We start from the raw sequence: 13,026 nt of genomic DNA, 5'->3' as shown, positions 1-13,026 counted from the left end.
GGGCTTTTTCCTATGACTAGAAATGCTTTGAAACTGAACCCCAGGCACTGCTTTATCTGATTCAACTTTGTGCAGTAATTTGCAAAACAACCAGCTACAATATTGGGGTGGAGATAGGCTAGCCAGGGAAAAGAACAAGCCATGGCAACCATGGGAATGAGGAGACAGTCTGCTGGCTCTGGCATCATTTGTTTTCTTCTGTAGGAAGCATCAATGTTGGAGGCAACAAACCAATAATGTTGCAGCTTGCCCCAACCCCTCAGCTGATCCTTGGAGAGTTTCATTTGAGTGAAGGAACTTTCCTTTTAAAAATATGGCCATGCCACGCCAACTTGGTCCCACTCTACTAATTGTCAAGCCAATCAATTTTCTTTTTGCCTTTGGGATTGATGGTTATGATCCAATGATTTCCCTCCCAGTTGAGATCTGCTGGGAAACAGGACAGGCATCTTGGGACCATCTACCATTTAAAATATTGCCAGTTAACAGTTCTCCTTGACCCCACCACAGAATCACCATGCAGAAGGGGACGTGTGCAGACACATTCACTATGGATTTGTTGGTCTGTGAAAAACTAGAAAGAGACCAAATGTGTCCACTGCTTGGGAATGGCTAAGAACTGTAATATAGCCACAGTGGGGAATACTGTACAGTAGCTAGAGAGAGTATGGTAAATCTGTGTTGTTTACTAGGCTAGATTTCGAAGATATAGCATTGATTGAAAACACTCAAATGTTACAACATGTACAGAATAATACCTTTTATGTACTAATATATGGCAAAGTCATCCCATAAAATATGGCTCCTATATTTTCCATGGATACACATCTGTGTATGTGAAAGCATAGAAATAGGCTTTAAAGGATTGGAAGACCACCCCCTGCCAACAAGGCAACAGGGGATAGAGTGAAGGAAGGGTGGTCAAAAAGGATGTTAGCCTTATCTCCAGTATTTGAAGGTTTTACTTAAAAAGACAATATCAGGGCCCCTGGGTGGGTCAGTTGGTTAAGCATCTGATTCTTCATTTCAGGTCAGGTCATGATCTCAGGGCTGTGAGATCAAGCCCCATATCTGGCTCCTTGCTCAATGCAGACTCTGCTTGAGATTCTCTCTCTCTCTTCCCCTCCCCTATTCACATGCACTCTCTCTCTCTCTCTAAAATAAAAAAATAAATCTTTCAAAAAAATTAAAAAAAGAAGGACCATATATTTGTGTATCACTTTTATAATTTACAATTAACGTTTTGAAGGTAGAATGGAAATATTGTGATTGTGAGCATGGTAAGCTGTAATATTATCCAAAAAAATATCTGCCACCTGGGGAGGATGATGCTTCTCTGTTGAGTCAATGTCAGGTGCAGCTGCATGACTTGCTCTGGTCAACGAAAGGTCAAAGGAAGCTTGGGGAACCCATGTGTGATTTGCCATGGTCTTTTCTCCTCTGTCATGAGACTGGAGAACTTCTCACAGAGAGGCTTCTCCATCAGCCTGGTTTGCTGGAGCAGACAGATGTGGAGCAGAACTCCAGCCAAGCGGAGAAGACCACATAATGTATAATGTAAGCAAGAAATAGTCCAGTGCTGTCCTAAGCCATTAAGACTGTGGGGCTACTTGTCATTGCAGCAGAACCTAACCTAGACTAACCTACTATAGTAGCCTAGGGATAACAGAGAACAATAGGTCACTCTGGAGCAGAGGGTGCAGGCTGAGAGGAGGTTTGGGGTCATATAGGCAGGGAGGTCCTGGATGGGGTGAGGAGTACCATGAGGAAGACAATGAAAGGGAAATGGAGGGAAGAGCAGTAGAGACTGGTTTTGCCCATTTTTCCAACTTTGTCTTAGGACCTTGTCCTCAATTGCCATCTGACCAACGAGAACAATTTGGGATTCAACACGTTTTCCTTTATCAGCTGGCCCTGGACTAACTGGCAGATCTTTTCAGGGGAGTCCTGGGAATTTACTGAGAAAACACTTGCACAATGTCAGGGCTTAATGGTACGCAGGTGTCCATCAACCTTGAGCTGGTATTAGCTGGGCATCTCAGCTATAATGACCAATTCTTTTTTTTTTTAAGATTTTATTTATTTATTTGACAGAGAGAAATCACAAGTAGACTGAGAGGCAGGTAGAGAGAGAGAGAGGGAAGCAGGCTCCCTGCTGAGCAGAGAGCCTGATGCGGGACTTGATCCCAGGACCCTGAGATCATGACCTGAGCTGAAAGCAGCGGCTTAACCCACTGAGCCACCCAGGCGCCCCTATAATGACCAATTCTAAAGTCACTCAGACTTTGAGAAAGCTGCAGTCAAACTGCAAAGGAAACCAGATGGGCAAAAACTTACTTATCTCCATCAACCTGACTCAGATCAAACAGCAGCTGACACCTAGGTGGATGGCAAATGACTCAAATAAGGTCATGTGGCTCAGTCATGTCTTTTAATTCTAAATGATGGAAAAGAAAAGGGCTAATGGGCCATGGGACATGGCAGAAAGGGGGTGTTGTCAGGTGGGTCAGAGGTTCAATGCACAGCACCTGACCAACTATGTGGTCTTGAGCCTGACTGGAAAGAGATGGGAAATGAGCATTGTTATTAACAACTCTGGGCCTCTGTTTCCTCATCTGTAAAATGGGTTTAAGAATACCTACTTTGTAGAATTCCTGTGATGAACAAATGAGTGTGTTGTGGGGGGGCAGTGCATAGCTGGTGGATTAAATAAAAATATGCAGATCATGACCTGCTGAATGAGGAGACATGAGGCACCCACATGGGATAGGCAGGCAGCTCCTTCAGCATCCCAGCTCCCACCCTGGGGAAGTGGAGACCCGGGGTCATTTCAATACGCTCACACGAAGGTAATAAATTCATGAGATTTATTGCTCACAGATCCCAGAAATGTATTGGGGGTGTGCAATGAAATGAGGGAAGGGCAGTCCTCTGTCTCAGGTCTCAAGCGAACAGGAGAGAGAGCAGGGTAGCAAGTACCAGCTTCTGATAAGGTGGTTGAGGCAAAGGTCACTTACATCTTGTGGGCTTGACCCCCAAGTGGTTATTTTAAAAAGGTGCCCTGCGAAAAGTGAAGTGGGAACTTATGGCTGGAAATCCTAGGCTTGAGGTTCTTATCTGCATGTCCATGGGTGTGAGCAGGATTGCCAGGCTGCAAATTGCCTGGGTAGCAACTTGAAAGAGCTCTTTTCTCATCAGAGGTGGTTGGAAATTTAAATCCAGAGGCTCTTCCAGCCCTGAAAATGCAACCAACACATCTCCTCTGGGCATGGTCCTCCAGTTGCTCCCACACTCCTCACCACCCCACAGTAGAAAAGCTAACCACCTAAGTTCCCACAAGATCAGCTCAGTCCCACTTACCTATGTCTAGAGGCAGGGTGAAACAATGAAGACCACACTCCAGGAGAGGAGTCTACCCAGACTCAACTGAGAGACCTAGTCTAGAAGAGACCATGCTCCTCAGATCCCATCCTGCCCAACAGCTGAGTGGTCACCAGACCAGTCCCTTTCAGTGAGTGGTTCCTATCTTTCCAACAAAGACACCTGCTGGTCTTCTGCTGTGAATGGATCCAGAAGCCACGAAGTGGGATTCCTCTCTGCCCCATGTTTCAGCACAAACATTCAACTGAAAGCAAGTCAAGGACATGCATGGGGGCCTCTGTGAAGTAGACTTGGATCTTGGCCTATAAAAGCTGTTAACCAACAAGGAGCAGAACCTCCTGAAGACTAGGTAGGACCACCCTGGGAACCTGGGCCTGCTCTTTCATGGAAATGTCCTCAGGGACTGGTGGTCAACTGACCTAGTGGTCCTTGACATCTCTTGCCCCTTCCAAATAATCTGATTCAGGGTTCATTTAGCTTCTGTAGTAGCGTAAGCATTGATGTCCACCAACAGAGTAAGCATTGATATCTACAGTAGAGTAGTAAGTGTTGATTAGAGGAAAGTACTCCCTCCCTCCCTCCCTCACGCTCAGTCCAAGCCCCCAGTGGAACGGATCTCACCCTCCACCCCAACGTTGACATGGAACGTAGTCCTGGTTGGTCAAAGCGTTCCACTCTCTAGGTTGTGGCAACTAGACACACTACTCAGCAAGCCCACAGAGCCATTGAGCTACAGTGTGGTTTCTGCTGGGACAGCTGAGAATGAGACACGGGACTCTGGAGAGTGCGAATACGGAGCTGCTCAGAGCCACCATATGCAGAGTGGAAGGGGCCATCCATGCAGCAGAGCACAGAATGGAAGAAAGAAGAGAAGGCAACTCACCAGCTTGTTTGAGTTCCTGGATCAAACGATACCTGATTTATCCCCAGAATTCATAGCTATCAATACATTCTTTTTCTGATTTAGGCCAATTTGAGCTCATTCTGTGTCTTAAAACGGAAACAGTTCTTGCAAAAACACATCTTCAGCCCCTTTGGCCCCTTTGACTCCAAGAGCTCCAGAGCTCCCCCATCAGGTGGCTCTGGGCTGTCTTCATCTGCCAGAGGTTCCAACCACTACGCAAAACCTATCCACTCTGTCCTAACTCTTCCAGTCTAGAGAGTTGAAACTCTGAGTTCAGAGGCAGAGGAACAGAGGGGGAAATATCACTGTGTACCCAAAGGAGAAGGACAACAGGTTCTCCACCTCCACCCAGCAGTCTGGAACATCAGAGCCCCATCCTTTGAGCTAGATTTGAGAGCCCATGGGATTGCACAGGATGTGTCCCTCTTTCATTCCAAGGCCAGCCAAGTGGACACTCCGGCTACCCACAGCCTAGACCAGCCTGAACTCTCCCTCAGGGAAGCCAGAGGCACCCTTCACATGATCATTCACTCTCAGATGACTGCTGCAGATCAACAGCTCATGTTTTCCCAATGGTGAACAGGAAGAGAGCGCCACCCTCCCCCCAAACCTGTCTCTCCTACTGCTCTCCCTCCAGACATCAGAAGCATGCATTCTACATTTCTGGAACCTGAAGCAAGAAGGACATGGCAACCTCGACCCCCTCCCTAGCCCCACTCAACATCACCTCCATCACAACAGAGAGCCCTGCTGGGGAACCAGATGGTGGTGGAATGCATTAGTCTTGGAAGGAAAAATGGTCACAACCTCTTTAGAAAATGAACCATGGCGTCCAGAATCCTTGTAGAGCAGGGAAAGTGCAAACAGCCCATATCTAAGGTACTAAGCACTCCATGGAAACCATCCTCCATGTGGTGCCAAGTCACTGGGACCCCCAGGTCCTCCAGACGCTTCTTGTACAACAGCGAGTCATCCCGGAGAAGGTCAAACTCACAGCTCACAATGAACGTTTCGGGGAGCTGGGACACGACTTCATCTTCTGCAATCAGGGGTGAGTTCCTGAAATCCAGCGCGAGGCTTGTCTCCAGATAGGCAGCCTCATTCAAGGGCACAGATGTTGGCTGGTAGGTTCCCTTCTTAAACCTCTCTGGGATGTTTTCTGTACCCAACCACTTCCTATATTTTTCCCAGAATTCAGCAGGCAAATGGGCGCCTTTCAGGATAGTGCTTTTCCAGGAGGGGTTGATGTCCAGGAAATTGCTCCAACAGTAGAAGGCAAAGTCTTGGCTGGCCATGGGGACATTCTTGTTCTGCTGATGGGAGGGGAACTGGAAATGCACAGCCTGGAGACTGGCGTAGATCAGGATCTGAGCACGGATCTTGGGGAGATCTGGACAGCCCAAAAATCTTTGACAGATTGCTGTTGCCATCCCCCCTCCCACACTGTCCCCACAGAGCACGACCCGATCTGGGTCGACCCCGTACGTGTTTAGGGCCTTTAGGAAGTGGGTCGTAGCTGCAATGCAGTCTCTTAGCGCCACAGGGAACTTATGGTGGGGCAACTTGCGGTATCTAAAAAAGAATCAAGGAACACGGTTTACACCAAGCTCCCTAGCAAAACCAAACCTGTGTCTAGCATCCTTTAGGCCAAATTTCTTCCATTAAGTTCTCTTTCTGAAGCCCGAGCAGGTGAAGTGAAGGTATGTGGCTTGAAAGACGTGATGGACATGAAGTCCACCGTGTCTGGCGTATAGGCTCAATGAGTGGGGGCTGCTATTTCCTCAGTCTCAGTGCCCCTTTGGGGGACAGACAACGACCACAAGAGCCCTCAACCATTCAGCAATTACCAACACAAACCCCATCTTTCTGTATCAACCTGCTGGTGCATCCTTGACTCACACTTGTCCCCTCATCTTATGTTCCTTTATGAGCATCTCCAGATTTGCCTGGGTTTCTATTCTAACTAATCCTGCCAAGCTCACGCGTTTTGTGGGAGGATCCTGTCGATGTAAATACCGCCTGAGACCAGCAGTTAACCTGTGGGTCTCCTCCAGGTCAGCCGTGTCCACTCTGGGCCATTCCTGCCTTACAGGTGAGCATGCGAGTCCCTGGTCTCCATGCTCAGGTTGCTGTCATGCAAGCACACCTGCCCAGCATGCTAGACCTCCCCATTTTTCAAGAGATTCCAGAAATCTGGGTGTTCTGAGAAATGTTACCACTTCAAACGTTAAAAATATAAAACTATTCTATGGGATCAACGAATTTTTGCCAACCATTTCCATTCCGATGGCTCCGATTTTTAAGCTGTCCTGAGTTCAGGCTGGGACAGCAATGTTTCAACTCTAAAACCTTATCTTCCTTGGATTCATAAACTAATTTTCTTGTAGAGAGTTCCTGGTATAATAGACCGGCCATGTCTTGGTTCAGCATGACCAGAGCTATAAGGGGTATCGTGGCCAACGCCTGAATCGAGAATTCCCCCAAGGCAGAATATATCTCACAGTTGAGAATTATAAAGTGACTGATTTCTCTGGGTTCCCCCTTCTTCATCCAGGACCGATTTTTCACTCTCAGTCAAACAGTTGTACTGCAAGGAAGCTGGGAAATGTTTTCTTGCTGCGACCCCAACAAATGGCATTTCTTTATGGCTTGTGCATTTAAACAAAGCTGCAGGAAAGATGAGTCAGGAGAAACCACGGTGCTCCCGTGGGATGTTGTGTCAGGCGGTGGGGGCGGGAGGTCTTGCCTGCCCCAGGTCCACCAAGCCCTCTCTGAGGTTCCGAACTAGGAGCTCGACTCTCCAAGATCAGGGAGGAGAGAGTGGCTTTTTAATCCTTCTCAGTTCCTTTGACAGATCTCACCAGGGTGAACCCCACCCCCCCCCACCTCGGGAGTGCTTGGGAATGCCATGGCAATGTCTGCCCTCATCTGGTTTACCACGTGGGGCACCGTGGCACTCCGTGGAACGAGGTGCTGAGTGTCTGGAACATGCCGGGCTCTTCGGCCCGGTGAAGCACTTTCCACCCAACGGGGCTCATGCGCGCAAAGCTCTGCACCTGATCTGCTCGACAAAGACCCCGCCCCACACAGCTTCCAGGTGACAGCCTGCACGGGATGCCGGAGGGCCGCCCGCAGGAAGGAGTGCCGCTCTCTGCCTCTCTCTCTCTCTCTGTCTCTTTCCTTTCCTCCCCTCAGGGTTGCTCACAGCCCATCCCGTGCCCCAGTGTCCTGGAATCCCAGCATCCTTTTGTCTCCCTGCCTCCCACGCCACGACCCAGCACCACCTCCTCGTTCCCGTGCTCACCCAACTGCTAGAACCACTGAGTCACTTTCCTTGGACAAACGACAGCATATGGCATAGTGGGTTCCTAGAAAATAAAAGGTTTTTAACATTCACTAGGACGGTTGGTTAGTGGCTTCCTTTGGCAGCCGTCACCATGGGCTGCCCCTTCTCTCTGACAACCACCATGGACAGAGAGTTGGGGTTGATCCTAATGGGCCTTTGCAGACTTTCTTCCAGCTGCGGGGAAGCCTTCCTCCTCCACTTGCTAGAATTTCTCCTTGGACGTCCTGTCTGAACAACTTCCTCTAAGATCCCCTTTTTCCCCATGGATTCTGCAATTCATTCAAAACATCTGAGATGCTGGGGCACCTGGGTGGCTCAGTGGGTTAAAACCTCTGCCTTCAGCTCGGGTCATGATCCCAGGATCCTGGGATCGAGCCCCGCATCGGGCTCTCTGCTCAGCGGGGAGCCTGCCTCCCTTCCTCTCTCTCTGCCTGCCTCTCTGCCTACTTGTGATCTCTATCTGTCAAATAAGTAGATAAAATCTTTTTTAAAAAAAGTTTAAAAAATGGGCACAATGATACCAACAGGGCTGTGCGGGGGTTAATGAGATGACACGCATGAAGGGTCTCTACAGTGCCTGCCGTGTAAATATTAATTACTAATAATATTATTTACTACCCATTGACTGTTAACGCCATTCATTACGCAGACGGAACCCAAACCACGGCTCCAGAAATCCCTTATTTTCCCGAGGGTACCACTGTGGGCTTCTGCCTTTCCATGGTTTAGAAGGCAGGGCTGAAACCAAATAAAATTGTTTTTCCCCTTAAAATCTTGCGGCACCTGTGTGGGGGAGGTTAAGATAATAAAACTCTCAATTTTGACTTTTTTTCCTCTCATTAACTCTCCTCAAATTTTTGATTCTCCTCTCTGTACCGGAATTTGTCTCAGGAAATATCTGGCCTGAAACAAAAGGTTGTGTCTCTGGGTTTTTTTGTTTGTTTGTTTGTTTGTTTGTTTTTTCACTTTTTAAAAAACTCCTTATTTCCAACTAAATAGAGGTGGTAGTTGTAGAACATTGTTAGTGTAGTAAATGCCACTGAATTGTACAGTTGAAAGCAGCTAATTTGGGGAGCCTGGGTGGCTCAGTGGGTTAAGCATCTGCCTTTGGCTCAGATCACAATCCCAGGGTCCTGGGATCAAGTCCTGAAACAGGATCCCCACTGAGCAGGGAGTCTGCTTGTCACTCTGCCTCTGTCCCTCCCTCTCCCCTGCTTGTGCTCTATCAAATAAATTAATAAGATCTTAAAAATTAAAGTGGGTAATTTTATGTTGTGTGAATTTCATGTATATACATATATATACATAGATTATACAAATAAATACATAAATATGTATGTGTGTGTATGTGTATATATATATTTTTCCCCCCCATATTTGGGTCTCCTCACTTCCAGAAAGAGATCCAAACGTTCCATATCTTTGCTGCCAGCCTGATCTGGGCCCCACTACCTCTCTGGCCGTGCTCTGTCCTGTAGCGCCTTTCAGACTCCAGGTCAGTGATGGGAGAGCCCCGTCTTGCTGGAAGGCAGGTGCCCCCCCCGCTCTGCTCTGAGGTTTTCCCACTACAGATGGGGGTCTGAGGGAAGGACTCTTACTCAGGCTCCCCATGACTGCCCCGCCGCCGTGGTAGAACACGATGCCAGGCCTGAGGGCGCAGGAGGACACCTTGGGCTGATACAGCTTCACAGGGATCGTCCCATAGTAGAGATCTGTGACCACGACATCCGGATCCTCCTTGAGTGGCACTAGATCATGCATGAAACGGACAAACTGAGGCATAGAGCAGATTCTCAGTTTCTCAAAAATCATCCCCTGTTGGTGAGAGAAGAGGAAATGAGGTGGGAAGGGTTTCCGTGTGCACACAGTGGAGTCCAGCCACTGCCCGTGGCCCCCAGCGGAGTGGCTCAAGGGCAGGCTGAGTCACAGTCCTGCTCCACCGCATGTGCCCCCATGACCCTGCCTTAGATCCAGCCCACCTCAGTCCACCCACACCGCCCCTTCCTCCTCTCTCCCCAGGCACCTGATACCCAGCCTCATAAACCAGGCTTTTGGCCACCCCACGAGGGTCCCTCTAACCCAGAACACCCACCCCCCATGGCCTGGACATGACCTCTCTTCCCAAAGATGCCATCCCGGACCAGCCTAGCCAACATGGCCATTCCAAGCATTAGTTGCTATTAGGACCTGATAATGACATTGTGGTTATGTTTTTTAAAAGGTGGGGGTAAAGATACAAATTTAGTGATCCAAAGGGGCACCTACACCCCGATGTTTATAACAGCAATGTCCACAATAGTCAAACTGTAGGAAGAGCCCAGATGTCCATTGACAGGTGAATGGATAAAGAAGATGTGGTCCATATACACAATGGAATACTATGCAGCCATCAAAAAATGAAATCTTGCCATTTGCAACCACATGGAAACCACAACTAGAGGGTATTATGCTGAGCAAAATAAGTCTGTCTGAGAATTATCATACGATCTCACTCACATGCAAAATTTAAGAAACAAAACAGAGGGTCATAGGGAAAGGGAGAAAAAAAAAAGACGAAATCAGAGAGGAAGACAAACCATAAGAGACTCTTAATCATAGGAAACAAACTGAGGGTTTCTGGTGAGGGGGGATGGGGTAACAGGGTGACATTAAGCAGGGTACTGGGTACAATATAAGACTGATGAATCATGGACCTCTATCTCTGAAATTGATAATACCACTATATGGCCAATAATCGAACTTACATTTTTAAAAGGATACAAAGTAAAATAAATTAAATAAAAATAAATAAAATGTGAAGGGTTCTTGTCTTTTAGAGATACCTACTGAAGCTTTTTGGATAAATATAATACCCAAGATCTGCTTCCTATGAAACAGGAAGTGGGAAAAGTTAGGGTCACGGGTGCAACAAGGTTGGCCGGGAGTCGGCTGTCAGGGCCGGGGGGCTGGGGTGAGGGAACATCTTTATGGTATTCTGTCTCCTATGTCTGGGAGTCAGCATAACAAGCCATAAAAGTAAACAAAGTGGGCTCTTCCCCGGGCACCCTCTTTCAAGCGGCTCTGCCCCAATGTCCTTTTGGCTTTCAGTGATGCCTGTGGACCTTGAGACAGAACATTTCCAACACATAAAGTAAAATACATGGGATTACCAAGGAAACCAATTTCTTTTCAATTATAGTTATCAAAGCAGGGAGGTACATGGGCCAAGTAATAATGCACGTGTTTCCTTATTAGCACACCAAGTAGCAAGACCTACTGGCTGGATTAACACTATCATAACTTCAGAGAAACGAGGTCCGCACACAGTTTTTCGAAATATCTGCAAGAAATGTCACCTGCTCTGAAAACATCTGGCATGCGCCTTGGTGACAAACCCCGGGTTCTGCTGTCACAACTGTGGTTTGTCCTCTTCATTCCTAATGGAAGGAAATACCACTTTTCCTTTAGAGGCGAGGGGAAATGGAGTGGTTTTTACCTTCCCCCAAATTCAGGGACTCTGCCTTCTGTCGCCGTTGCAGATTCAGGGAACCCCGGATTTAGAAGCCCTGTGGTTCCCTCCTGCCCTGTTCCACTTTCTTCGTATTACTTGTCACTGCGTAAAACAATTAATTTCTAGTGAGTTTGCTTGTTTCTCACTGTCTCCCCATGGACATTTCCGTGAGTTTGAGCATCCTGAAGGCAGACGCTCTCTGGGACTTCCTTTCTCTTGCCCATCAGTGATCCCAGAGCTAGGAACTGGTGGGTGACATACAGGAGTCACAAGACACCTCTTTGCAGAAAAAAAAACCAAATCAGTAAATAGCAGTAAGGCTAATACTTAACGAGGGTTTCCTCTGCCCCAGGCATCATCAGCCGCACTCAGGATGGCTTACTTCCTGAGAGCCCATGCTCCAAAATCTAGACTGTTACTCCCCCTCTTTTGCAGATGAGGAAACAGAGTCACCGTATTTGGGAACCAGGACTACCAGACTGTGAGAGTCAAGGGCAGGAAAGCCACAGGAGAAATCACTGGGTTTTGTGAAAGCTGAACTTGAAGGTAGGAAACCTTCAGCCTGAGGGTGCTTCTCCAGGACGGGTGCCTCATGAGAACAGGTGCTTGCAATTAACTTTCCATTATGTAAGAGACTCAACACTTCTGTGTGGTTAATTCATCATCCCTCTGGAAAAGCACCACCAATCCGCATGCGCAACTTGGTCTCCCCATGACCCGTTTATACCTGTTTTATTAAACTCACACACCAGGAATAACGAGCAAAATCTGATTATATTCCATAAATAGTTTTCCATCTCTCAAAAGTAACAAAATATATCTCTAAAGTCACATTCTGTAGTTTTGCTAATTGACTAAATTAGCACTAATTTACTAATTGGCCGCATATCTCTTTATTGTTGGCTGCTGCTACCTAACAGGTAGGTAGTGATGGGGGCTCATTCCTCACTTCACAGCATCACGCCGGGCGCTGTGAAGAAAGTAAGTTGGAAGGCAGGAAAGCGGGACTAGAGCAGGGCTTTTTCCCCCCCATTAACGGAGGATGTAAGTCATTTGATCATTTCGTGGCTACGAGCCCGCTGCTGCTTGAGCAACACCAGGAAGGGGTTGGGAACCTCATGACTAATATGTTATGTATTAGCCTCCACGCCTGTGATAATAGCATTAATGCAACCACAATCTTCCGAAGGGTGTTTTCCCAACTCCCTCCTTCGGTCTCCAGAAGACAGGACAAATAAAACACACCACTCACCCACGTCACCAACAGCTCGAAAATACAGTGCAGGACCCGCAGTCTCATGGGGTGGCCGATGGCGGCAGGGATTTCTGCAGTGAGGAAATGGTTGCAGACAACCCACAGCCCAACCCCCATGGAGAACACGCAGGCCGCCTGGAGGAGAAGCAGGACCGGGACTGCCATCCTGCTGTTTTCAACACGGAAGAGAGAGTGCTGTTTCAACACAGAAGGAAGAGAGGAGGCTGTGCTCCGGGCGGGCCACTCAGGACAGGTTTTGAAGTCAGTCACCCTCCTCCACTTTTATACTACACCCTGCCCTCCCCATCTCCCCATCTCCCCAGCACTGGCCAGGTCAGGTGAGTCACAGACTCAGGTGAGGACGCAGTTCTAGGACAGCGCCCATGCACAGAAGAAAGAGGTTCATGCAGCCAGCCTCAGCTAGAAATGAGGGCTCCAAACTTCCAGCTTACATCCTGGGGCACTGCTACTAGAAATGGCCCTGGAGACGTCCCCATGGGCATCACAAACACCATTTCCTCCCACTGCGCTTGGGACAACCCCCCAATTCCACTCTGGCCACACTCGCCATTTCTTAGTCTGCCAAGGAGGCCCCAGGGCCTTTGTACTTGCTATTCTCTGTGCAACCTTGTTCCCCCAGACAATGACTG

At 48.1% G+C, this 13,026-nt stretch overlaps 1 protein-coding gene across 1 annotated transcript; it reads right to left on the bottom strand.

Annotated features, from left to right (window-relative positions):
- Positions 1 to 2,853: 2,853 nt before the first annotated feature.
- AADACL3 (arylacetamide deacetylase like 3) lies at positions 2,854 to 12,616 on the bottom strand. The gene is made up of 4 exons (XM_044237202.1): positions 12,374 to 12,616; positions 9,230 to 9,446; positions 7,590 to 7,653; positions 2,854 to 5,857 (listed from the first exon to the last, which is right to left on the bottom strand). Exons 1-4 carry the CDS (start codon positions 12,539 to 12,541, stop codon positions 5,086 to 5,088), a joined length of 1,221 nt encoding a protein of 406 aa, XP_044093137.1. The 5' UTR covers positions 12,542 to 12,616; the 3' UTR covers positions 2,854 to 5,085.
- Positions 12,617 to 13,026: the final 410 nt, after the last annotated feature.

Source organism: Neovison vison, chromosome 2, assembly GCF_020171115.1.
Source record: "Neovison vison isolate M4711 chromosome 2, ASM_NN_V1, whole genome shotgun sequence".
In the NCBI taxonomy this organism is placed as follows: Eukaryota; Metazoa; Chordata; class Mammalia; order Carnivora; family Mustelidae; genus Neogale; species Neogale vison.
The sequence above is the reverse complement of the archived record's forward strand: the minus strand, read 5'-3'. Positions and strand labels throughout refer to the sequence as shown.

Bases quoted from the DNA above. Each gene is read 5' to 3' on its own strand.
- AADACL3 (XM_044237202.1), bottom strand. From the start codon at position 12,541: ATGGCAGTCCCGGTCCTGCTTCTCCTCCAGGCGGCCTGCGTGTTCTCC. The intron at 7,654-9,229 runs GTAAGAGTCCTT...TTTATTTTCTAG, and splicing joins GGCAGTCATGGGGAGCCTGA to GAACCCACTATGCCATATGC. The intron at 5,858-7,589 runs GTGAGCACGGGA...ATTCTTTTTTAG, and splicing joins TCAGTGGTTCTAGCAGTTGG to ATACCGCAAGTTGCCCCACC.